The sequence below is a fragment of the Chroicocephalus ridibundus genome, chromosome 2 (genome assembly GCF_963924245.1).
Source record: "Chroicocephalus ridibundus chromosome 2, bChrRid1.1, whole genome shotgun sequence".
Lineage (NCBI taxonomy): Eukaryota > Metazoa > Chordata > Aves > Charadriiformes > Laridae > Chroicocephalus > Chroicocephalus ridibundus.
Window position 1 is genome coordinate 127186410 of NC_086285.1, and position 14506 is coordinate 127200915.

Consider the following 14506-nt stretch of genomic DNA (forward strand, 5'->3'; position numbering starts at 1 on the left):
GGAGTAAAAAGAAAAACAGACAAAAAGGTGATTTTGTTAGGCTCAACTGTATATGTGTGGACGCTGTAGACTTTTGCTATCTCCTAATGATCGTTCTTTCTTTCTCCACAGGCAGCTATTCTCTCTCCATAAGAGACTATGACCCACAGCACGGCGACGTTATTAAGCACTACAAAATTAGGAGTCTAGACAATGGAGGATTTTACATCTCTCCCAGAATAACTTTTCCCAACATCAACGATATGATCAAACATTATCAAAGTAAGTTGAATGGGTTTGTGGATTACTTAATAGAATACAGCCATTATTTCCTGTAAAGGAAAAGAAATGCTTTCTTGTTTTGTTTCAAAGCTTTTCATCTTTTTTTTTTTTTTTTTTCCTAAATAACCCAGGCATGCATATTATCAAAGATAAAGTAAAACTGGTTGGAACCCAAGTAACGTTGTTATCATAATCAGACCTAACACTGCTTGCTCTGCAGCATACCATTGTGAAGTAAAGAATAGCTTTATAAAACACTTCATCAAAGTTATGATGATGTGAAACTACAGTAAGAATTGACTGCATTGTAAATAAATAAATTCTGTATTTGAAAGTAAATTAGCATTCACAATTAGCAGAAATACGTATAGACTTGTGAGTATCTTCTTGCGGTGTTGGATGTGGAATTGTTTTTATTTTTCCTGTATTTTTTTTATTTGTTTGTTTGTTTATTTATTGTGAATGGCATTTTGAAGGAAGTAAAAGTCCATTGACTTCAAAGAAAGAAAATTGTACCCACATAGAATGTATACATTCATTATTTAAAAAAAAAAAAAAAAAAAAAATAAAAGGCCCGGGGGAGGAAGGGACAAGTTTCTACCTATGTTTTAGCTACGAAAGTGACTTTTCATTCTGCAAAACCTCCTGTTGGGTAGCTCCAAAATATGTGGTTTTAGTCTTGTAACTGGGAAGACAGAGATGAAAAATGTAGGACAGAAAATCACGTAGTGATTTTTCAAAGCCGCATTGAGACTTGGCTATGAGATTTCTCTGAATTGTCAGACGTGTGTGGTAATTCTTTGGCACAGCTGGAAAACCTGAGAATTATTCTACATTTGTATTAAAGTTGTAGCTGCTCTGTGTCTGGAGAGAAAAACTAATTGTGACCTACTTATGCTTGCATGCACATGCGTCTGAAACAATGCTGTACGAAAATTTAATGACAAATTCAGAATACAGGTTCCAAGCCTGACTCCAGTGTACATCATCATCAACATACTGACAGTAAACGTATCTTATATTTTATTTAGTTGGTACGAATTGTACTAAAAAACCCTTAATAATCTGATGGTAACCAGATGCACGTGACACTTCTTTATTAAATTTGTATCGGAATACCAAATTTCAGTTCAGAGGTGCTTAAAGTTAAGTGAGAGCACCAGAAAGGTTACATTTTCATCAAAACACCTGATTATTTTGAAAATTATTTTGTGCAGTGCACACCTGCAATTAAGTAATGTTTGTCTCAAGTCACGAGGAACAGAAGTGTAACAGACTTCCTATTTTGTTTTTCCTTTGAAAAACAGAGCAATCAGATGGCTTATGCAGAAAGTTGGAGAAAGCTTGTATTAGTCCCAAGCCTCAAAAACCATGGGATAAAGACGCATGGGAAATTCCACGGGAATCAATTAAATTAGTGAAGAAACTGGGAGCTGGTCAGTTTGGAGAAGTCTGGATGGGTAAGTTCGTTCCTTTGGAAAGAGCATTTAAATCTGCTGAAAGAAGTGTCATTTCGGAGTCATTCACAATAGGAGTGGATGTGAACTTGGTCCGATAACCTTGTAAATCCGCAAAGTCAAGGCCAGAATATACCTTCTTGTGAGGAGAGGGGGTTTGGGAGGGGGAAGATATCTGACGTCATGGAAGAAATCCTTTGGTGTCTTTTAAAGGAAAAAATAATGACTGAGTAAGCACTGTAATTTAGAGGGTTGAAGACAACAGGGTTTTTTTTGGTTGTGTTTTGTGGGGGAAGTAGAAGGTTATATTAAGATGTGACTCCTGACTCTCAAAATCAGTGGGCATCTCAGAACTTTGTTTCAAATCAGAAAGTGGAAAAGAACTGGAAATAGAAAGAAATCATGTCTTTTGGTGAATTATGTATAGAGTTTTCGTTGTCTCTTGGTAAAGAAGAGGCTGCAATATAATGCATGGGACTGCCACACTGGGTGAAAAACGGGGACACTTAATCCAAGATTATTACCCGCCAGAATGCTGCTGAGAAAGTAGGTGACTTATGTAGTAAGAAGATTAGAAATTGATCACCCTCTGCCTTGAACTATCATGCAGGTCCCCAGTAATGAAAGTGTTGTAAGACTTACAAGTTGAAAATGTTGATATATACCCAGCAAACAACGATAGCACTGATTATTATAACCATAATTAGCTTTGCTTATAAACAATCTTATTTTCTCAGCCTCAGTGAGCTCCTGCGGCAAGGGGCTATGACCGCTTTCTAATCACATGTCTGCAAAGATATTTAATCCTCTTGCTTTTGAAATGCTGTCTGTTCAGGGATCTGAGTATTCTTTTGGGTTCCATATTGCAGGTTTTGTGTGCTATTCATTACTTACACGCTTGTTAATGGTTACCATCTTATTTGAGGTAAACTATACCTTTCTCCCAAAGTCTTCATTATGGTGTTTTTTTCAGGCTAGATGGTTGTCTCAACCCTTCCCTGAACTCCTTTTTGGAGGTTATATTAAAATAGTTATAAAATTATTAATGGAATGGGGTTTTTTAGTTGCTTTTTTTGTTTTGTTTTGCTTTATTTTTTAAACAAGATGCTATAGGCAAGACATTTCTGAGCAACTTAATAGCATATCCCAAAACTTACTAGAAGATGTAAAATTATGAAGGGGTCTCTGATGATGCTCGGGAGTGCAGCAGGCTAACAGGAATGTCATTGCGTTGGAGAGACGCTCTCCTTTAGAAAAGCAGAGCACAGAGGAGTGTTGTTTGAGTAGCAAATTCCACACACAGCTATAGCGTCAATCAGAAAGCTCTAATCCAGTCATAGGTGCAATCTTTTGACATAAATCATGTTAAAAATGCAAGCAACGCATCTCTGTAATATAATATAGCCAAATGCAACCTTTTATCTGCCTTCACAAGAAAAGGTTTAAGAAACCTTCTAGCTATGATACACGAGTGACAATTTACATACTAGTTAAGACAAGCGTCAGCCACTGTGCAGGTTTTTTCTGTCTAATAAAACAGGCCAAGAAATGTTTAACTGACACTGAAACACTATGAAAGACTTAGTGGCAGAAGTTTATTGCCTGCTTGAAAAATGTAAATCATTTTGGGAAGTGACTACTTCTGCACATGCCCACACAGAGGCGTAAAACTTTAAAAGGGTGTTTCTGGTTCAAGATGTTTCCTCTTGTTTGTGTCATTCTTTTAACATCTAAATTGGGCCTAACCCCTGCATCTGAATTGCCGCACTGTGAGAAAAATTAATGTACTGTGAAAGCGATGGCTGTGTTTCCTCTTCTCCGCTTTCTTTCTGAAGCGAGAGAGGCTGATTTGCATGGCGCAGGCCCTCTCGAATCAGGAGCCTGGTTAATCTTAGAACCAAGGAAGCTGAAGCTGGAAAAGACGTATTAGGTCAGCTGTGCAGCGGCGGGCGTCAGCAAACACTGTGTGTTGTAATGATCAACCAGGGGCATCAGGAGCTGTGTAGGGGTACGGAGAAATAACCTCGTCGTTTCTCTCCTGATTAGAGAGCGGGTTGTTAACGTCTCTCCTCATACAGAGCAAAATGATTTTTCAGCCATAGTGTGAATTAGAGAGAAATAGCGTTCCATGGTTTAATTACTACCTACGTTTCTTCTTGATAAAGGGTACTTGGAATTGTGGTTTCAGAGGGAACATTGTCCCATTTGGAGGAACTGGGCTCCCCAGTAGAGAAACAGAGCTACTGGAGAGAGTCCAGTGAAGGGCCACAAAGACGATGAAGGGAGGAGCACCTCTCCTGTGAAGAAAGGCCGAGAGACCTGGGACTGTTCAGCCTGGAGAGAAGGCTCAGGGGGGTCTTATCAATGTATGTAAATACCTGAAGGGAGGGTGCAAAGAGGATGGAGCCCGGCTCTTTTTAGTGGTGCCCAGTGACGGGACCAGAGGCAATGGGCACAAACTGAAGCACATGAGGTTCCCTCTGAAGATCAGGAAAACCATTTTCACTGTGTGAGTGACCAAGTGCTGGCAGAGATTGCCCAGAGAGGTTGTGGAGTCTTGGATATCCTTGGAACATCCTTGGAGATATTCAAAAGCCAACTGGACACAGTCCTGGACAACCAGCTCTAGGTGGCCCTGCTTGATCAGGGGGGTTGGACCAGATGCCCTGCAGAGGCCCCTTTCAACCTCAGCCCTTCTGTGATTCTGTGATATATGGGAAGACAGAGAGAATACTGTTACTGCATCGTGAAGATATGCCAGCATATCTTTTATAGTCTTTTCTTTCCGGTTTGTCCATAAGTACCCTTTGGGTTTCCAAGTTGACATCTTCCTCTTGCACATTTTGGAGGGAGTCAGCTTATATTATGGGAGGACTAAGGAACAAAAAGCAGACCCCCATGTCCCCCAAGCTCTCGGCTGCGCTGCTGTGTGACCTGTGCAGAGAATCTGTGTCACTTACAAAGTGGGCAGGTGACTCTCCTCCAGCTCTGTGAAGAGTTTCTTCTACAGAGAGAAAACTTGCTATGAAGGATCATCGATTTCTCAGTTTTGTGTGTTTTGTGTATCACTTCCAAGTGCATTTCATTTCTCTCTTCATTACAGCAATGTGTAATTTTATACATTTTATAAAGACTTTCTGGTTTTAGTATACCAAGTCAGTGTTTATGTGTGTGTTTTGGGCATCAGCTGTGCTGACATGATAGATGAAAAAAAACCAGCATGGCAGAGTGGTGTTCACATTTTATGCCCTGCACCACGGAAGCAGTTAGAAAGCTGCGGCCTGTGCTTTTTTGCCTTCACATTTAATGGGCTGTATGGAGATGAGCTAGAGGTGGAGCTACTGTTGCATTCCTCTGCTCTTCAGCTGAGTGACAGCTGTAGTTGGTGAAGGAGGAGTGATGTGCTGACATACAATAGGATGCGGAGAAGCTGCTGTTCCTCAGTCTCTTCCCCAGTGAGCATCTCGGAAATACTGTACCTCCTGCAGTCGTAACAGCCTGAGACATTATCTGGCTTCTAACAGTGCCATACCTCTGTAGCTCAAACAGGTTGTTCCCAGTATAACCTTGCAGGGAAATACTGTGAAAGCAGAGGAAGTAGAAAGCTGCCTCTTGTAGGCTTGTTCACAAAGTTGTTTCATCTTCAGGCCTGGAGTTGTGGTCAGAAATCATAGAATCTTCATGGTTGGAAAGGACCTTTTGAGATCATCGAGTCCAACCATACACACACACAAAAACCCAAACCCCTACAATCTCTGCCACTAGAGCATGCCCTGAAGTGCCAAATCTAGACGTTTCTTTAACACCTCTAGGGATGGTGACTCAAGCACCCCCCTGGGCAGGCTGTTCCAGTGCCTGACCACTCTTTCAGTAAAGTAATGCTTCCTAATATCTAATCTAAACCTCCCCTGCCGCAACCTCAGACCATTTCCTCTGGTCCTGTCATTATTCACCTGGGAGAAGAGGCCAACACCCACCTCTCTACAACCTCCTTTCAGGTAGTTGCAGAGGGCAATGAGGTCTCCCCTCAGCCTCCTCTTCTCCAAGCTAAACATGCCCAGCTCCCTCAGCCTCTCCTCATAGGACTTGGAATGGTATGCTCATCCTCATTATTGTCTGTTATAAATTCATGTCACAGCTTGGCCTGATTAAGCCAATGCGAGTTTAGTGGCAACCTGGCTGTCCAGGTTACTACTCTGTCAAAATAATCACAATCAACTCCAAAATAAATACCTGAAACACCAACAATTTTTTGAGGATTCTAACGGGCACAAACTTGAACATAGGAAGTTCCACCTAAACATGAGGAGGAACTTCTTTACCCTGAGGGTGGCAGGGCACTGGAACAGGCTGCCCAGAGAGGTGGTGGAGTCTCCAACTCTGGAGACATTCAAAACCCACCTGGACGCGTTCCTGTGCAACCTGCTGTAGGTGACCCTGCTCTGGCAGGGGGGTTGGACCAGATGATCTCCAGAGGTCCCTTCCAACCCCTACCATTGTGTGATTCTGTGATATAGGGAAGAACTGTGTAAGACATCTCTCTGTGTAAGACATCACGACATTCCTCAGACTTGCATATATTATTGCTTGCAGCATGTTCAAATTTTAACAGAAGCTTAAACTGCAGAGAGATTTGCTTCCTGTGGTGGTACGAAAGGGTTCTTGACCGTGGAGTTCAGTGCATCTGGGCAGCTTCTTTAGTGATGTGATGAACCAGCGTAGCACTGCCAGAGCAGGGTCTATGTTTTATGCATTTTTGTTTCTAGTGTGCACTGATACAATGTGAACCATAATGCTCTGGGGTATTAATAATCCATGAAAGGAATTCTCAAGCAGGGCTAAGAGAAAAGTTAACAAGCCAAATGGAGCCATTATGGTGTATTTTATTAATGAGGCACATTTTGCTTGCATCTCAGGTGTAAAAGACTCTCTCATTCGGTAACTCCCAAACTAGAATATACATAATGCCCGTTTTGGAGGTGTATTTTCTTATGCAGCTGTTAGAAAAATCAGAGACATCTAAAATGAACCAAGAAAACTCATCTCATCGGTATGGCAAATACTTTTTTACAGCACATCCATGAGCTGAATGTCAGTTGCAAAGACTCTGAACGTTATGTCAGGTGTTCTAGATGTAGGCAAGAACTCCATTGCTTACCTATCTTTTTTAATTAATGTTTAGGCAGCAAACTGACCATAAGTCCATTCATATCACATGGCAAGGAACACCATGACACAGCAAGTGGTGGGTTTACACCTGGAGCCAGGTTCAGTTCAGCCAAGGCAGACGTTAGTGAAGGGTTCGGAGCCCCAGGCACTGTTCGAAGCAGGGGCGATGCAGTGCTGTAGCCACCCCTTCCCACAGCTCCCTGCATGTCACTGGAATACTTCTGTGATGCAGATTGAACATTAAATTTGCTGTCACTCGCTGAAACACTTGGACGTCACCAGTTTTCCCTCCGCCTGCACAAGGGCTGCGGTTTCTTACCTGTACAGTAAGAGTGCGCCTGCAAAAGCAGACAATCTTTACGGAAACTAGCATGGAGGTTCTCATGGTAATGATAAGTGCCCTGCCATGAGGACTGAGACTTTGTTAAGATGGGATGGTACAGACGCATACTAAAAAGTTGCTGCCTCCTCCAGGTCTGTCTAGCCTCCTATCCTAATATAATCCTCCCCCATGTTCTTACTCTGCTACTTTGGACTCACAGATGACAGGAGCTTTCTCCCAAATGGCAAGGTGGCACCTGCTTAGCTGCAAGACAGGGACTTGTGTTCTGTGAGGGTTCAGGTCTGGTGTGGTCCTCAGCCCATATCAAGCTAACACTGGTTTTTCTTGTAATGGGTGAGGGAGTGAGGTAACAAATTCCAGTTTTGCCAGACTGTCCATTTCTTACAGGCACCATTGTGTGTGCTCATGGAGTTCACAACAACCTTTCCTCACTGTTTTGGTGTCCCATCCTTCCCAATACCTGATGAAATAAGTGAACTTGAGAGAGATCAGGATCAAATCTCTCCACTGCTCTCATCGGCTAATTTGCTTTGTGTGTTACCACCAGAAGGTCAGGGGAGACTCTTTTGGCAGAAAATATCAGTATCGCTCAGGTGTCGTAGTAACATAAACTTTCTGCAAGTAGAACCCTAGTTTGATGGATCACTTCAGTGAATGTGAAGTGCTGTTACATAGTTCATGTTAAGCGTGTTGGTCACGATTGCTTCACAGAAATAGTGATATTAATTAGTATGTTCAGTAGAATATTCAACAAATTGTTAGTGGTACTAGTGCCCTGCTTTATGGTATGTGATGGAATAGTAGAAACGGTGCAAATAAGCTGTCTTCTTCTTAAGCAGAAAGACATGTATTTAACATCTTTTCTGGTGGATATAAATTGTATACCTGAGCTATAACAGCAGAATTTGACCCGTAGTTGTCATTTCTTATTATTAGATCATCCAGAAGCATATCGTTGTTATGCTTTGACCTGACTGTCGTTGGAAAAATATATTTAATAATCATGGAGGTGAATAATTTGTGATAGATACAGTGGCTTTTCTCAGGCAATGATCCTTCTTTAAGACAGGTGGTGGAAGACGCAGCGGTTAGAGCAATCACTTACGATCTGGAAATTAGTTTCTTGCTTTGCCACTGATTTCTTAAGTTTAGATGATAAATCTTAGGTACAAGGAAATTGTGGACTCCAATTTAACGGTGTAGCCGTCGTGGTAATACTGTCTGGATTGTTGCTGAATAAGGAAGTGAGGCTATTTCCTTGAGTCATTGAAGTCTTACCTCTTCCGAGAAATATTTTTGCAATGTTGACATGGGTACGGTTGGGGACAAAAGGCTGGGGATTGATATTACTGACGCATTCTGTAAACCTGAAATGTTATGAAGAAGGTGTGCTTATATCCTTCTTTCTCTCTCTCTCTCCCTCCCTCCTTTCTTTTTCAAATTAAATGACTTCACAAGATAAACTTTAGGAACAGTGCTTGCTACTCTATTGGTTTTTTAATGCTATTTTAACATTTATTTAATGTTTGCAAACCATTAAAGCAGGTAATAATTCACTGCTTTTCTCTTCACTGATGGTTGCTTTTTATAGAATGAGAATATTACCTTTAGAAGGTTTGATAAACAGAGAAGTGAAACAGCTACAGTCTCTTCCACTCTGGGCATGGGCTATGCCATAAGGAGTTATCACATTTTAAGTCTTGCTCTGAAGACTGCAGGACTGCAGTCCTGGCGGCGTATGTTTGTTGGTCATGGGAGCGCTCATTCGACTGCGCTTTCCCGTAATGCTCTGAGTACTGAAGGTTACAGAAAGGATTATAAGCACGAGACTGGCATGCATAAAATGGTTATAACCATCGTATTTAAAGAGGCTCCAGAATCTTGAAAGCAATCCATTAGATTCTGCGACAATTTATGTGGACATTCATTAAAACATCTTCTGACTGTTTGAATGTTTTATGCACTACTTGTAAATGAAAACTCGGTATGAAGGAAGATAGTTTGCTTGCTTTATATTTCTTTTCAGATATCTGATTTCTGAAAATAGGGAATGGATTGTTGTTCGCCGCAGTGTTGTATCAGTTGCAAAACAAAAAGGAATTTTAGTGTAAATATTTGCGCTACATCTGGCACTTGCTCTCAGACTCTCAGCTATTACTGGAATCCACCCTCACCTGCTTTACAAATGCCTACTAGTCGGGGCACTGTGTGGCACGGTGACTTCAAGGGCACTGATCGTGTTCCCTCCTTTTAGGTTACTATCATAATAGTACGAAAGTGGCTGTGAAGACTCTGAAGCCTGGAACGATGTCTGTGCAAGCCTTCCTGGAGGAAGCCAACCTCATGAAAACACTTCAGCATGATAAGCTCGTTAGGCTTTATGCTGTAGTGACCAAAGAAGAGCCTATTTATATTATAACAGAATTCATGGCTAAAGGTGAGAATAACATTGGATCTGCAAGCAACGTTTTAGTGAACTTTTCTGCTTCTCATAAATCAGTCCCCTTTCTTTATAAAGGAAGGAATAAAAAAAGGCAAACTTGGGATTTTGGTGTTCTTCTTTTGAATGCTCTGATATAAAGTGAAGGAGCCCCTATCCTAGAGGAGGGCTGAAGCTTTAATTTTATGATTCATTGCTGCATTTGGGAAATAAGCTATTTTTACAGTTGTCTTAAATGCAGCATTTTTAATTGTTAAAGATGCAGAGCATAACCCCCCAAATAGCTTTGGTTCCTTTGGGGTCCCTACCTAACTTTTGTGTCTGGTGTAATAGCAAGGCAATTAAAACAAACCTTAGAAATGGCCTTATGTGGCCCTTGAATTGATGAATATGTGCGTAATAAGGTGAGCGATGAGTGGTCCTGCAAGGATGGCTGCCCTCCTAGAAAAGGACAACCTTTATTAGAGCGTTACTACACAAAATAGGTGAGGTTTCCTTCTCAGGTTGTCTTGGGTGGTATTTTTTCTTGGTTTGTTCTCTTTTCAAGCAATTCTGCTGATGACTTCGTAAACAAGTGTTGAGCCACTTATTCTTTATGACTTGGAAAGGATTGATATGTGTGGTTCTCCTAAGGCAGCTTTCCTGATATTCTGTAGATTAGGGTGTTTACCAAACTCACCACCACTGACCTAAGGTATGGTCTGATGGGAGTTTTCTACGCCCAGGAAAACGTCAAAACTCGGATGCCCAACATGCTGATTTGGATGTTACTGTTAAATCATGTAAAGAGACTGCCTTACTTTAGTCAACTTGAAAATACATCAAAACACTTCACTGCAAAAATTTTGTGGTCCAGAAAAGTGGGGATCTGGCGCGACCTTTATTTTGGTAATAAACTGCACTGACTTAATGTTTTCTCTGTTGTCACAGGAAGCTTGCTGGATTTTCTGAAGAGCGATGAAGGAAGTAAATTGTTGCTTCCAAAGCTAATTGACTTCTCTGCTCAGGTAAATTTTAAGAAATATGCTGAAAATTAATGGCATTTGTGGTCTGAAACTCATGCCGGGCAGCTTTATCCTAAGGTGGTGTTTTTGAAAAAAAAAAAAAAAAAATTAATTTTCAAATAAGTTTTGGTCTGAGTAAATAAGGTTACTTGAAAGGAGGGAATAGATAAAAGAGGTTTCAAAGGGAGTATGTGAAGTTAGGCTTACCTCTTCGATACTGCTGGTGGCCTGCTTAGATGGCAGCGGTACGCAGCCGCTTTCCTTTGTGGAAAGGCGGCTTTCAGTTCGGGCGGCTGTGAGTTGAAAGCATAACTACAGGTTTGTGATTTTGTGCTTGCGAGATTCCTTCAGCGTTAAATGTGTCATTTTTACTTGTCAAGTTAGGTCAGTTGGTCAGACTTCTCTTAACCTCAAGGGACTATTGCTGGTTTCAAATTCTTACGTAAATTACTGAGAAATAAATGAAATCTATTCAAATGATGTTTCGGGTACTAGTATCTGATTGATGAACTGAGATGAGTGTTTCAAAATATACAAGTTATCCCATGTCATAAACGAAATTTGTTGAGAGAGACCCCAGAGTGATTTGTGTGTCAAAGCCTGAACCAAAGGTGACTGGGGCCCACTGTTTCGCCTCGGACAGTTGCCAGCGTTCGATGTCCAGGGAGGCATATAGAAAATTAGTAAAGATTGTGCTTTCACAAGTTGTAACTGATGTTACTAATAGGCAATGAAGGCATTTCTAATAGGTTATTGTTTCACCAGCCTTTCAGGCTTTTCAAGATACATTAGAGTTTGCAGACTGTTTTACTCTGTTAAACTAATTTGTTACAATTCAGAAGGAAAGGCAAGAAAGCTTTAAAAAGATGTAATAAAACATTAGTGATTTATATCAAAAATTCCCTATAAGGTAATTATATAACTGTTTCATATAGCTATCACTATATAAATAAATATAAGTTTAGATATTAGGAATCATTTCTTTACTGAGAGGGTGGTCAAACACCAGTACAGGCTTCCTAGAGAGGTGGGTGATGCCCCAAGCCTGTCAGTGTTTGAGAGGCATTTGGACAATGCCCTTGACAACATGCTTTAACTTTTGATTTAAGTGGCCTGAAGTGGTCAAGCAATTGGACTACATGATCACTGGAGGTCTTTTCCAACTGGAACTATTCTATTCTATGGTGTATTATATATCACATAAAACAGATGTTCAATATATCAAATATAAATTTTTATGTAACATAGATTCAACACAGGAGCCAATTTTGCTATAGTTATCGGTCCAGTGTAGCTATAGGCTTTCTAAGTTTTCTGAACTCTTTGGGTAACTTGTCCTTGAGAATTTAGTGGGGCAGAAGCTTTGTAGATGTGGAAAACCTGCTGGATCCCAGGTCGTCGTCTGGAGAGATGAATAACAGTGGGCAGGGAAAAAAACCCAAAACATAGCTTTGAAAATAGTGTTTAAAACTCAAGGGAGAGAAGAACATCTATGACCAGTGGCATGAAAAGAGACCTAGGATGCGGAGAGGAAAGCACATGTGGTTTTATAGCAGACCCTTTTATTGGAGTTAGGGATATTGTGTTTTCAGAAATTTAAGGCTGAAAAAGCTTAATGAACTAGAAAGCAACTCTGTGTACAACTTGGGTAAATCACTTCCAAGATGACAGGGCTCAGTGATTGTCGTTTACAAAGCTTTGAAGGTCGGGTCACTTGAAATGGGGATCGCTTGTCACCCTGACCTGACAACAACCTTTCAGAGCTGGTTCTTGCACTTGGCCTCAGAGGTCAGGACCTTGTGCAGCACGGGTGATATGAGAAGTCCCTCTCTTCACGTGAGACGTAGACTATCAACAGAAATTCCTGTGCGCGAGCCATGCATTGGGTTGCAGAGCGATCTTAAAGGGATGTTCAGGAAGGCTTCTCTGAGGGTGTCTAGCCAGAGCCCAAACAAAACTTTGGAACGGAGATACCGGGATTTTTCTTATGGAAAGAATGCATAGGGTTTTTGAGCACATTTGTAAAAAGTCCTTAATGCCACTGGGTAATAACAGGACTGTGTGGAATAGACTTGCAGGCTGCGTGTAGTTCTCAGACCGGAGATTTCCCTCTGACCAACGCAGATGTTCCACTGGTCTTCTCCAACTCTGACAGTCTGAACATTAATTGATGGTCTTTAGGGCAAAAGAGAGACAAAAATATTTTCAAATTCTGTTGGCCTACTGATAAGGTAATGGCAATTTTACTGCAGACCCGTGGATCACGCTTTTCCAGAATGTAGGCGGTATATGAAGGAGAACATAAAGTGTGCCTAGTATTTTTGGTATGGCTCTGGTTTGTACAAATGGAACACTAATTTATTCTTACAACAGTGGTGTAAACCTCTCTGTACAGCCTAAGGGGAAAGAAATTTGGAGAGCCATGTCTCAGAAGAGGTTAAAAAAAAAAAAAGCATGGTAGGAACCTGATGGTGAACTACTTAAATAAGATCAGGCATATTTTTTTGCCTTGGTGGACCCACACTTGAGCCCTTCATGACTGTCTAACCACAGCATTCTGGCAAGGCACTTTACCAGATTGTCGTAGCTTCTCAGAAAGACTGAAAACGCAACAAATGGTAGCTGAGGATTGGCTTATTTTTACACAATCACAATTTGTGAAATTAGGCTTGTGGAAAACGTGGCAAGAAAATGCTTGCTAGGCAGGTGGTCCAGCTCAGTTTCTAAAAGCAGTCTGCCCTCTGAAAGAGCTGAAGTTTCTCTTTTGTGTTTTAATTAGTGCATATGAGTAGGGGCTGGAGAGACCTAGTCTTAACTATCCCTGGCAAGGATGATTTTGGCCACTTGAGATGAATGCTAGAAGTCTCTGAAAGGAGTGTGTTTTACAGGAAGCTGAGTTTTGCAAACATATCTTCAAGCACATACTGCCTGCTTTAGTACCGAGCAGAGCTTCGGCATCTCCCGTAGAAGCTGGCAGAATTGTCCATATGTCAGACATGCCAGAAACAGCCAGGAATACGGAGAAGGCAAAATCTGAGCCTGTTTCCCTTCCTGCGTGACCACTGCTGGTGCCTGGGTCAGCAGCACGGCAACCTCACCGGCTGGTCTCGCAACTGCCGTACGTTTGGCAAGGCGGTTGGCAAGCGGTTCCTTTCGTTCCCCTTCCTGCCCATCAGCTCAGCCGGCGGGCTCAGGGAACCCAAAGGTGCTGGTGGCTCCCAGTTACGAGTTGGAGGGTAAGCGAATTTCATCGCTTTGTCCACAAGCTATACGGCCACATCTTGCTAATGCAGCAGGCCAAGACAATCCGAGTGGACATTGCCCATATTCCTTTTGGTTGACTACAGGCAACCGCCTAGCTCCTTCAGCGCTAAAGCGACTGGCAAACTCTAGATTTTACTAGTTGGTTTTCATCGTGCCCTAGAGGTAATTAACCCAAAAAGCTCCCGATTCTTTGTTTCACGGTTCTTGACATCGTACGTGCTTCTGTTTGATGAGAGCTGCCAAAAACGTACGATGCAAATTCAGTGAACCTTTTGCATGTGTAGGCTCTTCCTGCTTCTTACGCAAATCCGTTATCTACCGTGTAGCACACACATGTATGGTGGCTGTGGTCAGGAAAATGATATCAGTTGTTACTGAACATACTCGCATCATCACTTTCAAACTGGTCAAAGCTTTGTTGTAAAAACAGTCCGTCCTCTTTCCCATGCAGTGCTGATATTTCCATTAATTCTTCGATGATCTACAACTTCATTGGCAACTCTTATCCTTTTCTTTCTGCTTTCTAAGGCTACAAATTAAAATTATGATACACTTAGAATAAAATTAA

General features: G+C 41.5%; 1 protein-coding gene across 6 annotated transcripts in view; it reads left to right on the forward strand.

Annotated features, from left to right (window-relative positions):
• The window catches only part of LYN (LYN proto-oncogene, Src family tyrosine kinase), an 86423-nt gene that overhangs the window by 57215 nt on the left and 14702 nt on the right, over positions 1–14506 (forward strand). For all 6 annotated transcript variants that reach the window (XM_063326882.1, XM_063326885.1, XM_063326883.1 and 3 more), the window contains exons 7-10: positions 112–261; positions 1569–1721; positions 9485–9667; positions 10601–10677. In XM_063326882.1, coding sequence (XP_063182952.1) covers positions 112–261; positions 1569–1721; positions 9485–9667; positions 10601–10677 — 563 coding nt within the window. The remainder of the gene's footprint in view (positions 1–111; positions 262–1568; positions 1722–9484; positions 9668–10600; positions 10678–14506) is intronic.